Here is a 20,155-nt window from a genome sequence, read left to right as displayed (position 1 = left end):
CATATAAAACACTACCTTTTGAATCTCTGATTACTCTTTATAATGGTATTTTTTTCTACATCATCAGAAATATTTTCTACATCATTATCCAGTATACATATATATACACAAATACAAATATATATATGTACACATTCAAATAGATATATATAAACATTCTTTAAAAATATGTGCCAACATAGGCTTTTAAAAGGAATTTTGGTCAGAAAGATAAATGGAAACTGAATTGTCCGACCCTTGCTACTTAAAGTGAAGTGAAAGTCACTTAGTCCTGTCTGACTCTTTGTGATCCCAAGGACTTCATACTCCACAGAATTCTCCAGGCCACATTACTGGAGTAGGTAGCCATTCCCTTCTCCAGGGGATCTTCTCAACCCAGGTATCGAACCCAGGTCTCCCACATTGCAGGCGGATTCTTTACCAGCTGAGCCACCAGGGAAGCCCAAAGTATAGCCCAAAGTCCAGAAGCAACAGCATCACTGTAGAACTCATTAAAAATGCAGAATTTCAGGTCTCATCCCAGTCTTACTGAATTAGAACTTGAACTTTAACAGATCCTTAGGTTAAATTCTAAGGATTAGAATTCACATCCAGATTCATGTTTGGGAAACACTGGGCGAGATTTTTATCCATTTGGGAAATGTTCAACAACATGTAGGTTAGGTTGGACAACATTTTTATTCTTCAGTAATTTATAAAACTCATTTTAATTACTCTCTCTGAAACAAAGGTTTCTATCTACTCTGCCTCCTTATCTCATTCCTGTTCTTAGAGAGGCTGTTTCTTATGGCCTAAAAACAATGTTGCCCTAAACCCACTACAGAAAAGCAAAAGGTTCCTTTCTGCTTTTTTCTCCTCTATATTCCTTTCTTTCTTTTCTTCTTTTTTTATTGCCTGGCATCTAATCATACTCATGCTATAGATGCCACTTCACTCATTTATAGTTATACTGGCATCTAAGTCTTGCTTTTCTATTACCAAGAACTGGTCTTCTCTCAACCTGCTGGACAAGTCTTTCTCTTTAAAAATCTACATCTAACAACCCAGGGAATCTTTCTTAGAATTAATAAGGTAAATGGCTTAAGAATAATAGTAAAAAAAAAAAAGTCAAGGCATACCTTTAACTCATCAACACTACTAAACATAAATTTCATGCATGTAAACAAGGAAACATAGGCAAGAATGTTTACTGTAGCACTGTAGATAATAATAAAAGATCAAAAACAGCCTAAAAATATCAACATGAAAATGAATAAACAATTATATTTATTTATTGTATATCAGTTATCATAAATGGTATCTGATAAAAGACGTGAAAATGAATGAATTTGGACTAGTATAAATTTGGATACATCTCAAAAACAATGCTGAAAGAAAACATAAGCTGAAATTTATAATATGTATAAGGTCTATAAATATTAAAAACAAAATTGTTTATAAGTCGAATAAAAGTATTCATGAAATAAACTCTCAATTCAGGATAGGATTTACCTTAACTCCAGGGAAGGAGAGAAGCAGAAAATGAGATTAGGGAGGTATAGAAAGTCGGATTTAATTACTTAGGTAAAGTTTTATTTCTTTAAAGGATAAAGAAGCAATTAAGATAAAATAGTCATATATTTTAAGCTTGAGTATGAGATCCACTGGTGTTACACTACTTTTTGTTAAAAAATAAAATGATTTTAGTGTAATACATTTCAGTACACCACAGCTTATTTGAAGCTAAGTAACTATAATTGTGACACAAAAACTAGTGTTGTTCACTAATTCAACTTTATTGTTTAAACTTAAGAGTTAAGAATTATAAAAGAAATAAAAAAAAGTTTTAAATATAATTCTATCACACAGTATAGAATTACGGCTTAGCTGTTACACATACCATCATTTCCACACTCCCTGCTGCCACAACATCTTTAGGTTTTGCATCTTTGGTTCCAATGTAGGAGCCAATAGTGTCACATGACCAAGGTGAATACTGGCTATAATCATTTCCTTTGTATTTCCCAGCTACCTTCAAGTCTTCATCCAAAAACTAGGGATAGAAAAAAGAAAAAGGAAACAAAATAGGAAACAGGTCTATGAGTAACAACACAGAGAAAGCAGGAATTTCTCTAGAACATCATGCTAAAGCAACAAAATAATGGTAATTTGATTTGTGTCACAATAGAAGATTTTTGTTGACTATGAAAAATATAAAACAAAAAAACAAAACAAAACAAAAATATAAAACAAACAAAAACTGATGTTGAGCCATTACACTTTGTTAACACAAGGTCAAAAAGAAGTATCTCAAAATCTTTCAAAGAATCAAATTAGGATTTTTGAAGCAATTTGCTCACCCTCTTTCTCAACAGATTAAGTTAACATTTAAGCAAATGAGTACTAGGCCCTGGTTTTGCTAGAATCTTTTTAATGTTTCTTTCAATAATATTTCAGGTAAGCAAGAGCACTAAACACTCTTTAAAATGTAATCTTAAATGTTCTAGTAAGTACATGATGACATAATGACTTTTTCCCTGAAATCTCTTCAATAGCAACAACTTGTATCTTGAATAAAATCTGGTCCTTATGTTGATTCAATAAGGTGAAGATTCCAAATATTCTTAAGATGAGCTCTGAAGTTATATAATAACCAAATAGGTATTCTAAGTCTGATGTATTTTTACTTACATTCACATTTGTGTAAACTTTTACAGCCTTCTAAGTGCTTATACTATCTCATATGTTCTTCAAGTCCAGGTGAGACAACATGGGTGATCTGAACAAGGTTATACCAGTATAAGGAGTGCTAGAACACTACTAAATTGCCTTCACTTTCTCACAGATGTACATACTGGCATACTAACACTCCAGGGGGATACTGGTACATTTAAATGACTCTATGCTTCCCCTATACTGAAAAAAAATAAAATAAAAAATTCTATTTTCTGAGTCATCATTCTGGTCTTCTGCAATGGCAGAAGGATCTGCTGTTCATAAATACCACGCATTTTCAAGCACAACCCCTGTTTCCATTGTGTATAACCTCTTTCCGTTTTTTTTTGTCCTACTTCTATTTTAAAAATTCCATCTCTTTTTTACATGTCTCCTCCACAGACAAATTTTGTATAAAACAACTAGTTTTTTAAAAGACATGACCTACTAACAAGACCATTTTCTGCCTCCAACAGCAAGACATGCAGGATAAAGTAAAGTAAAAACAAAAGTAAAGTAAAGTAAAAAAAAAAAAAATATGCAAAACAGAAAACCTGAAGATGTAATTACTAAATAATCCTATTAAAAATTATAATGATACGTTAGTTCACGTACAGAAAAGTTGAAATACATATTAAAAAGTTGAAATATATAATAAACTGACAATGATACAGAAAATGAGATTTTGGAGAAATTTCTATGTTACATTATTTTCATAATGTATCAGTTTAGTATAACTATATGCTGGGTTATAATAATGAGAACTGAAGTTTAATTATATAGCTTTATTATGTTAGTAATGAGACAAATTCTAAAGTTCCTTAACAGTCACACATTATTATTTTTTGGAAATAAAAAAATACAAATAGTTATAATTTACTGAATGCCTACTATGTGCCAGATGCCTTATGTCACATTTAATTTTCACCACAGCACTATGAGGTAGGTTTTGTTATGCTTGATTTACAAATAGAGAAACCTGAGCCTCAAGGTTAAGGAAAGCTAAGTAACTTACAAAAGATCTGAGCCACAAAACTGAGCCTGATAGATAAGTGTATTTCATTCTAAAACTGGCTCACTTTTCATGGTGTCATATTGCTTTCCATATTTCTCAAAAAATGGTATGGCATAACAAAGCTCAGGGATGTCTCTAATAGTTTTTGAAAAAATATCATGTCATGTTTAACCTTTACAAGTAAAATTATATTAAGAGAAGATGTTACATCTTTACTAATTAACCTAACCTACATTACTGTGGAAAATTCTTCCAGTGTTTAGATAGGAAAGGTAGATACTGTGAACTATCGTTAGTAATTTTACTTTCATACATCCCAAAGTTTACTGTTTATTATATGCAATATGGTATACTTTACTTTTCAACTTTCATTGCTTAGAAATACTGTTTAGAATTATAATTCTACACATAAAACATGTAAGACATTTTCCTTACATAATATAAACTGCATCCATACGAAATAAATCTATTTGACTTAAAATGGCTATATACACTGAGCTGAGGCAGTAGTAACAACAAGCCAAAATAAATACATAAGATCAACAAAGCAAAAAGATAGCTTTCTGAAAAGATGATAAATCCCTAGTAAGACTAACGAAGGAAAAAAATTATTACTAACATGCTGCTGCTGCTGCTGCTGCTAAGTCGCTTCAGTTGTGTCTGACTCTGTGTGACACCATAGATGGCAGCCCACTGGGCTCCCCCGTCCCTGGGATTCTCTAGGCAAGAACACTGGAGTGGGTTGCCATTTCCTTCAATGCATGAAAGTGAAAATTGAAAGTGAAGTCGCTCAGTTGTGTCCGACTCTTAGCGACTCCATGGACTGCAGCCTACTAGGCTCCTCCATCCATGGGATTTTCCAGGCAAGAGTAATGGAGTGGGGTGCCATTGACATTAAAAAGATAGTAAGCTAATACTCATAATAACTTTTAGCATTGTCTTGAAATTATTGTTTATTACTCTCTAATTTATTCAATAATTTATTCTAGCAACTATTTCAGTGTTTTTCTGCCTTTCACTACTTATATTAGCCTGTCTCTTGTACTTGAATCAACCTTATCATCCTACTGTTTTCCTCGCTATTGAGTTTAACAAAACTTTGACATGTCTCAGTTATAAAACTAGTCTAAAACTAGGAATACAGGGAAACTTTATTAACCTGATAAAGATTATCTAGAAAAAGCTGACAGCAAATATCATAATGGTAAACTGTTAGAAGTTTCATTTGCTCAAAGACCAGAAATAAGAAAACCTATCATCATTTCTCTTTCTAATATTAACACTGGAGGATCTAGCTTACATAACTAATAAGAAAAAGAAAATACTTAAGAACAGAAAAGGAGAAAGCAAAATGGTCACCATTCATAGAGAACACAAAAATCCAAAAGAATCCACTAACAAATACTAGAATTAATAGGGAAATCTACCAAAGCTGCTGAACACAAGGATCAAAATTCATAAAAATCTACTTAATTTCTCTGTAATAAGAACAAAGAGAATATGAAACTTCAAAAAGGATTCCATTTAAAACATCTTCAAAAACATTAGTTTTCTAGGAATATGTTTAATGAAAGATGTGAAAGACACTGAAAACAGTACGAGGTAGGACATTATTGAGAGAAATTAAAGAATATTCAAGAAAATGGAGAGTATACCATGTTCTTGGAGACTCACTACTGGAAAGATGTTACTTCTCCCCAAATGGATCTAAAGCAACACTGTCCAGTGAAAAATGTAACTGACCCACATATAACCTAAAATTTTTTAATAGGCACATTAAAAAATAAAAACATAAAATTAATTTTAACAATACATTTAATAATCCAAAATGAAAAGGGAGCTTTTCTGGTAGCTCAGACAGTAAAGAATTTGCCTACAACACAGGAGACCCAGGTTCAATCCCTGGGAGGGGAAGATCCCCTGGAGGAGAGGTTAAATTGTTAAATAATTTTAACAATACATTTTGTTTAACTTAATAATCCAAAGTAGTATAATTTTAACATGTAATTAATATATATTATTTATAATCATAATTATTATATAGACTATATAAATTAATATAAATGTATTACTGAAATATTTTTAAGGGGGTACTAAATCTTCAAACCCAATATATGTTTTATGCTTATAGCACCAGGGAACTCAGATTAGGCTTATTTTAGGTATCATCATCCACATGTGGCTAGTGGTTAGCATACTGGGTTGTGCAGATCCAGAGATTCAATGTAATCCTAATAAAAACCGCAGCATATATTTCTGTGGACATCCACATGCTGATTCTAAAGTATGTTTGGAATTTCCAAGGACAAAGAACAGCAAAGATAAACCTAAAGACCAAAACTGGAAAACATATATCACCACATGAAGACAGTGTGGTGTTGGTAGAAGGACAGAGAAACAGATCAATGAAACTGAAACATAAACAGTCACCTGACTGTGACCAGATTATGATATTATATACAAAAATCAATTCTAGATGGATTACAGATCAAAATGTGAAATAATAAACCTTGCAAAAGAAAACAGAAAAATATCTTCATGATCTTGGGAAGGGTGAAGATTACTTAAACCGCTGATAAAGGAAAATTTGATAAATAAGACTAAAAAGCCACAGGCTTACCTCCTCCTGATGGAAGGTAGGAGGCAATGTTGGTGAAGGTGCAAAAGGAGGTGGAGAGATAACCTTCCTTTCTTCTAGCTGTGCCATTATTTCCTTTCGTCTTCGATGTAGCTCATCTAGACTAGGATGGGGCTGGGGAGGAGGCGGAAGCCGACTGTATGGAGGCTCCTAAAAGTGAAAAGATGAGTACAAATTGAAAAAGAATTTCAGGACACGTTGATTCACTTAGCACATATTTTGAATAACTAGCCCGTATACTCATCTGCTGTGATTCATGGGGTCGCAAAGAGTCGGACACAACTGAGCGATTGAACTGAACTGATATTCATCTTAACATCTGGAAATAGCAAGACTTAATAAAACAAAACAAAACCCCTAAAAGTTCTCAGGACTTCCCAAAGACCTAAATGTAAGTTTCTTTTTCTTGGTCAGAGACCATACTTTCTAAATGAATCTAGAAATGTTAATAAAATCATCTAACATTTTCAAAAACGAAGATGGGTTAGTGGGAGTGGGGCAGTAATTTATTTCCCTTTTAATAGTAAAAAAATAAATAAAACTTAAACCTATGAAGATTATGAAAAGGTGACAAAAGATGCTTTCTTTTAAAAGAATTAACTGATCAAAGCGTTATTACCATGATAAAAGGTTAAACAAAAAAATCACTGTAAGCAACAGTCTAATTAAATCTACATTAATAACAATAAAAAGAACTCAGCATACTCTGTTGTATGAAGGTCTGATCTGAGTTGGGTGTGGAGCCACTGGATAGTAACCTTCCATCTGTTGGTATCTTTCTCTGGGTTCTGGTACATAGGGTGGCACTGCTGCAGGTGGAATCTCAATGGGTATAGGACTTTCTCGGAAAATATCCTCTCTTGCATAAGACTGAGCAGGGTATACTCGACGGCCATCATAGTGTGGTGAGTACATAGGTGGGTACTGTTGTGGCTGTGTGCCATACTGTGAGTTCACTACACGATCTTGGAGGTACGGCGGATAATGATCCAAGTAGGGAGCACCAGGTTCAGGAGCAGATGGTGGAGGTCGGACAAAGCGGGACACACACTGTGGTGGTGGTGGATAGTACATACCTGTACAATACAAAAGAGCAACCAAAAGCAACAATCAGCCAATCTATTTTCCTATGTAAGACTTTTCTTTTTAAAATATTTCAACAGCAAAGAATAAAAAATCCACTCATTTTTTAGATGTTTTCCCCTCTGCTTAGGTATGTAGTCAGGCTAGATTTATGAAAAATATCAAGCAAAAATTCTCCTTCCAAATTATTGAAAACATCAATCTACTCACAGTCTACAACAGTAAACTGGCTCTCTCAATTCTCTGATCATCTTTCTGGTGTGCCTAATATACTGCAAACACTGGAAAGCAAAAAAACTATTTTCCTGAAGCTTAGGTTCCACAAATCTTTCATTTGCCTAAGTTTAGAATGTGAGACTGAGTTAACTGCAAAGAGATATGGCCCTCAAAAGATCCATTCTACTGGTACAGATAGATAAGAGTAGCTAACTGCGTAACTCCAGAGTTCTTTTTTTTTGGCCGTGCTGAAAGGCACGTAGGCTCTTAGTTCCCCAACCAGGGACTAACCTGTGCCCCCTGCAGTGGAAACATGGAATCTTAACCACTGGACTGCCAGGGAAGTCTCCTAGAGTTCCCGACCCAACAGTTGTGGCAGTAGCTTCCCAATTTCAAGACATTTACCTCAACTGATGAGCGCCTCTGTTGAAAATTAGGACAGAAGCTTCCTATACATATTTTCTTCATTTTTTTTTTTAACATGAATTACATTATGTGAAAACTCATTCTCCATACCTAGTATTACCATTAAAACTGGCTATGTCTGTTTTCTCAAATACCTGCTTCCTATGTTCTCACCACATTAGTCCAGACCTCAAGTCACACCTGGATTATCAATAGTCTTACTCCTCCTTGACTCTAGACTCTCATCTTTACAATCCATTTGTAAATTTTCCTTTCTATTCCCAAACCCTCTATTTAGGGCATTCTTCCAGAGTCTTTTGAGTCCTCAAGTTCTCAATGATCTTCCTTGAGTCTTGCAGTTAATTTCTACCACACTAATATTAACCACCACAACTGAACACCTCATTTCAAACATGTATATAGATATACTCTAACACATATAGTTTTCTATTCTTTCTAATATTGATTCTATACTATAAACTCTCTAGAAGTACATATTTGTATTTTTTCATGTATATTATAGGACCTAGAAAAAATATTACGTGACAACTGAAAGGAAAAAATGTACCATGTGTGTTTTATATTCACCATAATATTATATTCTTTTCTCATGCTTGAAGAAAACTTTTGTCAGGAAAATATATATTGCCTCAGCAAATTTCCATTGTCTACTTGAATGACTTATTTCCATAAATATGTAAACACTTTTAATATATAACTGCTTCTAGCAGTTAGGGTAAACTGGTTTTCCTAGCTTTGCTACTTCATTTATTTCATATTATTTAGCTGATCATATAACTTCATTTTTTCCCAAGTATTAAGAAAAAGCATTTATTTATTTTGAGGAGGTTACTGAAAATATGGTCACTCTTACTTGAAATCATTCTTGTAACTCCTAAGAAAAGTGAGTGACATAAATGAAAGATCATTACCCTGCTGATAAGGTGCTGGTTCAAACGGTGGAGCGGCTCCTCGAGGATCCTGGTAATAAACGTCAGCCTGCTGTGCTGGATAGAGCTGAGAACCTCGCGCCACCATCTGAAGAGGTTTAGTGACAGGCATAGGGGGCAGCTCTGTTGGTCCTCTTGGAGGTACAGGATGTGGATTAACAGGCAAGGCAGAAATACTCTTAGGGACTGATTCTAGCCTATAGGAGCAAGAGTCTGCATGTCAAGTTTAAGGTCTTGAAAACATTTCTAAATGTATACAAACTGTTACATGTTTAAAAAAAAAAAAAACTGCCAAAATTTGGGAAACGGTTTCTTCCAATAACCATTGTTTTCCACAAATTTTGCAAACTTTGATCTTATGTCACCAATACTGTTCCTCAAAATATCACTGGCACATGAAATAGAAATAAAGAACAACAGAATAGAGCCATCCAGTTAAGGGTTTTTCCCCTCCCCTAAACAAAACACTGATTATTCTTTCTTCCTTCTACTTTATGTCAATAAAGAAACTTTAAATAAATGTTAGTAAAAACAACGTACAGGTCAGGAGGGGACCCAGGGGCACTACTGCTCAGGTGATCGATCTTTCCTGGTTTCAGACTGGACTCGTAGCTGGGGTCTGTCCCTCGTGGAATCAGTTGTGTTACTGTATTCCCTGCTGATACAATCCCATTTGGCAGAGCAGGGGTTTTTCTGCTAGGCAGATCCACTGCCCCTTCTTCCGGAAGGATAGCTGTTGAAGGCAGGCCCACCTCATTAAGTTGACCCAAAGAGGCACTCAGGGGTCTTCTGGGAACCAGGCGTTTGTTCATTTTACGAAATCTATAGAAAAAGCAAAGGTGCACAACAAAAACCAAAATTGTGCAAGCAAAAATCAAGAAATAAAATGTATTTAAGATACAAAAGGAAAAGATACTGAGCATATCACTTTCTAGAAATTCTCTTGAAACACTGGCTCTAGCTATCATCTTGGAAACTTGTGTATATATATGTGTGTGTCTGTATATATATATATAGACACACATACACAAACTTTGGAGTAGGGGGTGGGGGGGGACCACCCATCAACAGTAACTACTGTTAACAGTTTGATATATAATACACATTTTTCCACTCTATGCACTAGATTAATATTCTTACGTTTGTAAGATTATTATTTACAGAAATAGTGTTATATATGGCAAAGAGTCAGACATGACTGGGTGATTGAACTGAATTGAACTGATGGCTGCTTAGTAAATTTTTTCTTCTACTTCAAAATCTTAACTATTCCTTTATGTCAGTATACCTAGGTTGCCCCTAATTTTTGCTATTAAAACAATGTGGTAATAGAAAATTATATACATATACTTCACACCTGTGTAATAACCAAAAGCAGAATTACTAAGTTTAATGTATGCACATTAGAAATTGTTATAATGTCCAAAGCTATTATAACTCCTACTGATTAAAAGAAAAAAAAAAGGCTTTTTCTTAATATCTTACTAAACATTGACTAGTCTCAGTGTCTGACAGTTAAAAAAAAATCAAGTTTTATTTTAATTTGCATTTCTTTAACAATTAGTGAAACTGAACATAGTTTCACATGTTTGCTGGCCATTTGTGTTTCTTCGGTGAATTGTTTACATGTCTGATCCATGTATTTACTGGTTCTTTTCTTTCTTATAGATTTGTAGGAGATCATTTTGTGTTATAGGTATCATGTCATTTCACCACCATTTTTCCTTCTTTTTTATATCTGTGGTGTTTGAGCCATTATCTTAATTTTTAACTTTCATTTAATCAAATTTATTCATCTTCTTTATGCATGCAGGTGTCATTCTTCAAAAATCCTTTCCTGGGCTCCCCTGGCAGTTTAGTGGTAAAGAATCCACCTGCCAATGCAGGAGACAGGTTTGATCCCTTGTCCAGGAAGATCCCACATGCCACGGGGAAACAAAACCTGGGTGCCACAGCTACTGAGCTTGTGCTCTAGAGCCTCGGAGCTGCAACTACTGAGCCCGTGTCCTGCTACTGAAGCCTGAGTGCTCTGGAGCCCATGCTCCGCAAACAACAGAAGCCACAGCAACGAGAAGCCTGTGCACCGCAACTAGAGTAGTCTCCACTCACCACAACTAAAGAAAAGCCCATGCAGCAAACAAGACCCATGCAATCAAAAATAAATAAATAAAATTATATTAAAAAAAAATCCTTTCCTACATAAGATGATGTAACAACAACAACAAAAATCTCTAAGTACTCTATAGTTTTCTCCTAAATATTTAAATCTCTGAGAAATTTATAATTCATTTTGGTGTAAAGGTTAAGAATCCAGCCCTAATTATTTTTCAAATAGAGTTGTTTCATCATCATATTTTTTTGATATTGATGTGAAATGCCACTTTTTTTCACATTGCTCAGTTCCTATATGTATCTGGAATTCTTTCTAGATTTTCAACTGTATTTCATTGGTCTATATATTCCTACGCCAATACCACAGTTTTTATACTTTAGCTTCATAAAACAGGTTAATATTAATAGTTATTAGTCTAGTCCCCACTGAAGACTTTTTTCCCCAGAATTTCCTGGTTATTGGCATATTTTTTCTTCCAAATGAATGAATCTGTTAGGGCCAAAAAATCATCCTGTTAAGATTCTGAGATTTCACTGAATTTACTGTTTAAGAGAAAATAAAACCTCTATAATGCTAAGTCTCATCCAAGAACATAGTATGCTTCATCTAGTCAACTTATAATTCAATTCAATATAGATCCTGGGTATTTATTAGATTATTTGGTGTTTAACTTTTTTTGTTGTTAATGCAAAAGGGATTTTAATGTCACCTTATTTTTTAACTGGTTATGTTTCCCTTTTTAGTTTATATGAAAGCAATTCATTTTTTGCTTTCATATAATTTTTTGGTTTGCTGAGTGAGTGAGTGAAGTCGCTCAGTCGTGTCCAACTCTTTGCAACCCTGTGGACTGTAGCCCATCAGGCTCCTCAGTCCATGGGACTCTCCAGGCAAGAATACTGGAGTGGGTTGCCATTTCCTTCTCCAGGGGATCTTCCCAACCCAGGGACTGAACCCAGGTATCCCGCATTGCAGGCAGACGCTTTATCCTCTGAGCCACCAGAGAAGCCCCCGTTCTTGGTTCTTTTGATTCTAGCATTTCTCTTGAATTTTCCCATTTAATGATTTTGCATATTTTATTCTCTTGCTTACATACATTAGCTATAACTTCCAGAATGTTAAATAACACTTTTTACTAGCAGAAAAATTTCCCTGACTCTTGTCTGAAACAGGACTGTATGTAATAAACTAATACCAAGTAAGCATCAGGCTATCATGCTGGCTCTTGATTTGAGATATAATTATCATGTTGGGAAAATATCTATGACATTTTTGTTCTACCAAGGAAACTTGATGGACATCAAATATTATTCAAATGCCTTCTGGTATCTTTGGCTATGATCACATGGTTACAAAACACTTCTTCTCTAACCTACAGTAATTATACTGTGTTACCTTTGCACCTTTGTAATGGTGTCTATTTTAATGTATTGAATTCCAAGTTATAATAGCTGGGATTTAAAAAATATCATGTGAGATGAATCTGTAGCTTTCTTTAATTGTGCTATCTTTGTCAAATTTAGTGTCAGTGTTACACGGATTTATAAAACAATTAAGAGGTTTTTCCTTTCTTTTTACTCTGTGCTGGAGATTTAACATCATTGAAGTTATCTGGTCCTTGAAATTTGAAAGAATCTGTAATAATGAGCCTGGCAGTAAGTATTTTCTTGACAGACAAAAAGGGCAAATTTTTCCACTGGAAATGCAATTTTCAATTAGTTAAGTTCAATCAGTTAAAGCTGATGAAAATTCTGAGACTTTTAATTTGGGGGAGGGGGTAATGAAAATGACTCACTTCTAGATCTAGTTAACCATAAGTAGTTTTCCATTTGTAGGCACAATGTAATGAAAGGTAAGGAAACTGATTTGCTTTTCTTTTTTTAAAGTTTTGTATTACTTTCTACACATTTCCTATTCATCAAAGGGAATGCAAATACATTTCTTCTTATTTCTCAATGGCAGCAAATTATTCTCTAACAAATTATTGGAAGGTTAAGTCTGATGACTTTCAAACTTACTTTTCCAGTTCCTCCTGTGAGTGTGCAAATGTACAGCTGGCCCCCCGAGGGCATCCTCCTCTCTGCTTCATGTCTCGACACATGTATGTTTTATATTTGCTATGCTGTGGAGGCTAAGATCAAAATTAAACATTAGCTATTTAAAATAATGTAAATTTTGTGTCACTATTTAAAGAACTTAATAATCCAGATGAATAACTCAGACTAACTTATACACTTATCTAGACTACTCAGAGCAAAAGTGCTGGAACATTATCCTGTCTGAGGTCTTAGAGAGTCCAAAAATAAATTACTTAAAAAATGTAGCCCTGATTTTTCTATGTTGATATTAACTATCAAACATGTCACATCACATAAATTCTTGATTCAATCTCATGAGGGCTCTATGACCTTCCTTCCAACATTTTACAGTGGACAAGCAAACTCCTGGAGTTTACAGTGGTTCAAGCAAACCCCTGTCTTTTAATACTTGATTTGGATAGTTTTCAATGTAACTATGCCTACAATTATGTTCCTTTATAACATACTACAAATCTACATGGGAAGAACTTAAAAGTTAATATTATTTTTGTAATAGGGAGTTAAAAAGTAATTTTAACTAAATTTTAACGTTAACTTTTCTAAATATCTTAGTCATAAAATAAAGTTCTGATCTTAGATTGGGAAAAGCGTATGTGTACTATTCGACTTTGCAGGACACTTCTAATATTTCTTACTTTTAAAGAAATTGTTAATATTTATCTGAGCCAGATAAATTAATAACAAAATTTTAACTTCTCAAGCTTACTATGGCAAAATAAAAGATAAAGTGAACTTAACATAAATTCTGAGGGTGAAATGAAATCATTGGGAGTAAAAATTTAAATTCCAGCCACAACATAGGCTATTATATTGTACTGCCATATATTCCAATAAAAAATATCTCAGGAAAATTTGGCCCACTGGCATGAGACATTATGAATGAAAAATATTTAAATAGTAATAGAGAAAAAGCATTTACAAAACACATGAACAGTACTGGAGAAATACAGCATTAGCACTAAAAAGTAATACTTATAATCAGAGAAGCACTAGTAGCTGGGAAAAGAATAAGTTTATATAACTGGAATAACCTTTAACACGGAATCAAATGCTGCTATATCCAATGTGAAAAGTGACTCCAGCACGACATCATGCCAACAGGGATTACTTAACTTCAATGCCGTCAGGCAAAATCACTAGGCTAATCCAGTACACTGGCTGCTAACCATTCTAAACTATAAATCTTCGAATAGGGAGTTAAAAATAGATTTTTAATTTTCAGTTTAATTTCTAGTCTTTACAGAGTCTAAAAATATTCTCGTCATCTTATTGGGTTAATTTTTATCTGTAAGGATAACCACAGTAGCTTACTTCTAAATTTCAAACACCTCCCTTACCTGCTGTTGATCTGTTCCTTTTTTGCTGTGATTCTGGATATAATCAACCAGCCCATGTACCACTGTACGCACAGCAACCAACCCATTTTCTAGCTGTTCCCAAGTAGGAGGAGGAGCATCTATACAACAAATAAAAAAATTTTTTTCAAACTATGTTATTCAAAGTTCTGCCCACTACTAAATTAGTAAAGGAGTATCAGCACTTCAGTGGAATTAAGCTACGTTTCATATAGCTATTCATGAAATAGCTTATTCACCTAAACATCATTTTAAAGAAATAAATATATCCTTTTAAAGTAGGGGTTGCAAATAACTAAAATAACTACAGAGAGTGTGAAGGTAACATACAGGAATGAAATATGACAGATAATAAACAGCATCTGTCATCAGACCCTTATTGTTGGAAATAACAATAAAGAGTGACAGGCCTGGTGCTCCATGATGACCTAGAGGGGTGGGGTGGGGTGGGGTGGGAGATAGGAAGGAGGTTCAAGACAGACAGGATATATGTATACTTATGGCTGACTGACGTTGTTGTATGGCAGAAACACACAACACTGTAAAGCAATTATTCTCCAATTAAAAAAAAATAACTCACATCAGAATCACTGAAAAACAGAGTAAAAAATAAATTTCTAAGAGATAAAGTGATTTTTAAAAAAAGGGTGACAGGGACTGTGTTAAAGAGTATGTCTCCCATCTAAGGTTACGGTGACTACTCAACTTTAGCTGACTGTTGTTATGTGAAGATGCAAGGATGACACTTCTAGATACACTTCTGTTTCCCAGGGAAAACTGAAATTTGAGATTTTTATGTAAAAAGTTTTAGTTTTTAAATGTTTGCACCTAAAAAAATGAGAGTATAGTACAGACCAACACACTTTGGATCAAATGTAATTGTGAACTGCCTACAGTCAAGCCAAATTGTAATGTCTATTTTTAATTTTGTATAAGTCAAGTATTGGTAAACAGAATGCTTAAAAAGTTTAATAGAAGAGCTATTATATAAAGCAGCTGTGCTATACACACTCTTCATTTAGTAAGTGCTGTGATTTCCTAAAGGAAAAATTAACTACAAAGCTAAATATGAAATGTTCTCTAAAAGAAATATAAAATGAAGCAAGAATGCATATGTATAAATGACTTCCTGTTCGAACACTGAAAAACTTCTGGGCGATGGCATTTGAACTACGCTTTGAAAGACACATGGAACTTAATCAGGAAAAAAGGATAAAGGCACAGAGAAAGTAAAGAGAACAGTAATACACAAAGTATTTTACTGAATACCTACAAAGTTTCAGGTATTATTCAAGTTGCTCAAGAAGCGGTAGAAACAAAAATCCTTATTCTATTAAAGGAGAAAAGCCAGACAATAAATAAGATAAATAATCAAAACACAAATTATCTAGAGAATGATGAGTTGAATAAATAGAGCAAAGAAAGGGAGTAGAACAAGTATGTGTAAAATTTTAGACAAGGTTGCCTGTAAAGGGCTCCTTGAGAAGGTTACATTTGATTAGAGACTCAAAAGTAGGGTTTGAGTGTGCCTTGTGGATCTATTATGATATATGGGGAGAAAAACATTCCAAGAAGAGGAAGAATAAGTACAAAAGCCCTAATATGGGAGTATGCCTGACATGTTAATGGAGGTGAAATCCGGAATGAATGAGGTAGGAAAAGAGTACAAGAAGTTGGAGAGAGGTAAAGGAAGACCAGATCATGTGAGGTCTGGTAAGTCACAGAAAAGACTGGCTTGTATTGAGTGATGGAAACCACTGGAGTTTTTGAGCAAAGGGGTAATAGAATCACTCTGGCTCCTATGTTAAAACTAGACAGACAACAGGAGGCTATTCCATCATCCATGAAGATAGAAGAGGGAGGTAGTAGAGAGGTGATAAGTAGATGGATTCTGAATAGATTTTAAAAGTAGACCCTATGGGGTATGTTCATAGATCAGATGTACCTTATGAGAGAAACATGAGTTAATGGTATCCCCAAGGTATTTGGCCTGAGGAAATGGAAGAATGGAGTTGTCACTAATGGGAATGATGGGTGGGTGGAGGATATGGGCTGGTACTCACTTTTAGACATACTACTTAAAATTATTAGATTTTCAAGTAGAACTACTGGATAACAGGCAGGCAGATATCACAAATGAATCTAAGAAGAAAATCTAGGCTGTAAATACCAAGTTACACAGATTTTAAAACACCATCAACTGTAATATGTATCATCATTTTATGCGCTACCAAAATAAAAAAATTGCTAATTATTACATGTCACTGATTATACAAATGCAGCCCAATTTCAGAAATGCTAAAATCTGAAAAAATGTGAGCCTCAGGACTGATGAAACATACCAAGTTTGTGAGTCATACAAATAAAATCTAAAGCTGTGAGACTAGATGAGATTATCTAGGGAATGAGTATAAATAGAAAAGAAAAGAGACCTAAGGATTAAATTCTGGAAGCACATCAAAGGTTAGAAAATATGGGGGGAAAAAAGAAAAAGTTTAGAGGTTATGGAGAGAAGAAGAAATCAGCAAAAGAGGCTGAGAAGGAGGTTTCAATGTAGTAAGAAGAAAACTAGGAGAGTACAGTGGCCTAAAAGTGAAAAGAGTGGTACAAGGAGTAGAGAGTAAACAACTACGTTAAATGCTAACAGGTCAAACACAAAGAGAATAAAGAATTGATATTTGGAATTAGCTGCATGGAAGTCACTTGTGACCTTGAGAAAAGTCACTTTGACTGAGTGGTAGAGATAAATGTCTGATTGGAGTGTGTTCAAGAGAGTGCTATATAAAAAGTATAGAACTGGAATTGTAGGTAGATGGCAAATGATATCAAAAGTGGGTTTTGATGAAAAGAATGATAAAATGTTTGTATGTTGACAGAGCTACTCTATGGAGAAGGAAAACTGATGACATAAGAAACAGAGGCTATTCTCACTACTGCACTTGACTAGTCTAAAAAAAAAAAGAAAAGAAACAGAGGCTACTGGAAGGATATACTTGACAAGATGATATTAATACATAAGGAAAGAGGGTGGCCTTAGCTAGAAGTATGGTTTATCCATTGTCACACAAGGAAGGAGTAGAATATATTGGCTCAGACTGATGTAGACAGATTGGTGAGACAGATTGGTGAGAAGTAGTGAGCTTATGAAGTGATCTTTTGATTGCTCAGAATGTTCAAAGCACAGCAGTGGGGAAAAAATAAAATCTCTGTGTTCTAAAAATAGATCTTAGAATACCTGGCAGTCCAGTGGTTAGGACTCTGGGCTTCCACTGCAGGGGACCCAGGTTCACTCTCTAGTCAGGGAACTAAGATCCTGAATGCTGTGCAGCATGGCCAAAAAATAAAAATAGATCTTAACTGATTTGATTAAGCAACTTTGGTAATAAATTTACTACTCTGCAATGTCATAGTCAAGTGTTCCAAGCCTTATTCTACAGGCAATGCATGTCACTAAAAGTGTGAGTGTCAAAATCAGAGATGTGATTTATTTTGCAGCAGTAAGCAGATTAGATTAGAAGAATCAAAAAGAGCAGAGGAGAATGGAAGGCATTTAGTTTCAGGAAAAGGAATAAGGCACTCATTGAGACAGTACTAATCTACGGGATAGAGAGATATTGTGAAAGAACAGACAAATCTTGTCTGAAATGGTGTGTAGAGCAAGTGAAAAGAAAAGATATGAGGTAAGACAAAAGACTCAGGTTTTAAGCTTGCATACCTCAGAGAATCAGGTCATTTATTGAGAAAGGGAACACAGGAGGAAAAGCAAGGATCAAGTGAAGATGAGTTTGCTTTGAAACACTGAGCAGAGAGGATGTAGAATCTCAGAAAGCATTTGGGAAAGTAGGTCTGGAGTGATGAACAGATAATAGTGACAAAGGTATTTGGGAGTCTATTATCTGTGAAGGAATAATACCTGATGTTGATAATGAATGACAAACATCTTCAACCGGAGTGTAGAGAAAGCAAAATTCCAAGAACACAGCAGCCTACTCTTTAGGGTGCAAGAGAGGAAAGAGCAGACAAAGTGAACAAAATAAGACAAAACTAGCATTCAGACAGGCCAGAAGAGAATCCTAAGACTACAGAAAGATAAGGTATCAAGACAGTTTATCAAGGAAGTAGTCAACAACATTACCAAATGCTGAAGACAAGAAATTTAAGAAGCCGTTGGAATTAGAAATTACTGGTGAATATTAAGAGCTTTTTAGTTCAGTAGTAGGAATAAACACAAGGACAGTAGCATATAAGCTAAGATGTAAGTATCAGGTGAAAAATGAAGGTTGGTTGATTTTCAGGTTAAGGAGAAGGAACAGGAAATGGCTTGACAAATTAGACATGCAAAAGAGGATATGTGATAGAACAAGATTATTGTGAAGAAGGGAAAGTTAGGATCAAAAAAATGCAATTAAGGACATATTATACAGAAAAAAAAAACTGGAGTTTTGTCAAAAGAGATGAAAATGGTAAAAATATAGCACAATGTTGTGATGAGACAAGGAAGAAACATAAAGGATCACAGAAAGAATCTATTTTCCTGGTGAAGTGAACAGAACAGTAAAAAGTATTAAATAAATATTAGTTGAAGTAACAAACAGAGACACAAGATTGGGGCCAGAAACTTAACTACTATAGAAAAGATTCAGAATTACTACTCTGGGAAATTCTAGAGAAATGTAACAAAAGACAAAAGAATCACTGAATAGTACTAAGGTACATATAGGATAGTCCATTAATTCCCCCTGGATTTACCTGGACTAGGGTCAATGTTTGCTAATAGCTCCAAATGGGGTCTTAGTCGATTCAAGTTTGCTGGATCTCCAGTCCGCTGAAGAGCAATTGTTAGTTCCTGAACACTTTGTGCAAAAGAGGCTGGGGTCTGCAACTTAAAAAAAGATAAATATTAACTTCCCCCAAAGACCAGATAATCCTTTCAAAATAAAGATTATTTACAAGATCACAATCATTTTTTGCAATTAATTATATTTAATTTTTATCCTCGCCCACATCCCATGCATTGGCCAACTGGATCACTCGCTTCCTGAAGAAGCCTTGCACTTCTCTGCATCCACAAGTTGGTATATTGTATACTCTCTTCTCTGCCATTACACTCCTCAAATGTGAGATCTTTCTCAATTCCTCAATTTGGAAATACTCTTTAGAGCTCAGGTTCTTACAGCACCATATTAGTTTGTCTCTTGGATCCATTCAAGTAATTGAAATTTGGAAGTACAGTATAGAGATAACGTTCTACAACAACAAAAGCAATGAAACTGGAGTCAAACTGAGTTTGAATTCAAGTTCTGTTATAGACCAAAGGTTATGGCACCATATACAATATTTACAGACTCGATCTGAACTCATCTGTTGCACAAACTACATAATTTGAGTTCATTCCAGTTCAGAAAAAGTCTGTATTTGGTTTGGGATTCTTGGAAGCTATCAGGCTACGTGTTTTCCTAAGGCTTAATGGACACACATACTTGCCCTAACTCTCCTAAGGTGGCCAATACATTTGACCGTTAAAGAAAAGAAAAAGATTAGGTGATGCTTCCCTAGTGGCTCAGTTGGTAAAGAACCTGCCTGCAATGCA

The 20,155-nt window shown here is 34.6% G+C and overlaps 1 protein-coding gene across 3 annotated transcripts in view; it reads right to left on the bottom strand.

The window, feature by feature from the left end:
* Positions 1-20,155, bottom strand: part of RC3H1 (ring finger and CCCH-type domains 1) — a 70,958-nt gene that overhangs the window by 8,519 nt on the left and 42,284 nt on the right. For all 3 annotated transcript variants that reach the window (XM_040263942.1, XM_040263941.1, XM_040263943.1), the window contains 8 exons: positions 19,315-19,447; positions 14,548-14,666; positions 13,130-13,242; positions 9,542-9,823; positions 8,984-9,198; positions 7,053-7,423; positions 6,330-6,497; positions 1,880-2,032 (listed from right to left, as the gene is read on the bottom strand). In XM_040263942.1, the coding sequence (XP_040119876.1) occupies positions 1,880-2,032; positions 6,330-6,497; positions 7,053-7,423; positions 8,984-9,198; positions 9,542-9,823; positions 13,130-13,242; positions 14,548-14,666; positions 19,315-19,447 (1,554 nt within the window). The remainder of the gene's footprint in view (positions 1-1,879; positions 2,033-6,329; positions 6,498-7,052; positions 7,424-8,983; positions 9,199-9,541; positions 9,824-13,129; positions 13,243-14,547; positions 14,667-19,314; positions 19,448-20,155) is intronic.

This window comes from Oryx dammah, unplaced genomic scaffold, assembly GCF_014754425.2.
Source record: "Oryx dammah isolate SB20612 unplaced genomic scaffold, SCBI_Odam_1.1 HiC_scaffold_21, whole genome shotgun sequence".
Lineage (NCBI taxonomy): Eukaryota > Metazoa > Chordata > Mammalia > Artiodactyla > Bovidae > Oryx > Oryx dammah.
This window is presented reverse-complemented; position numbering and strand designations above follow the sequence as displayed.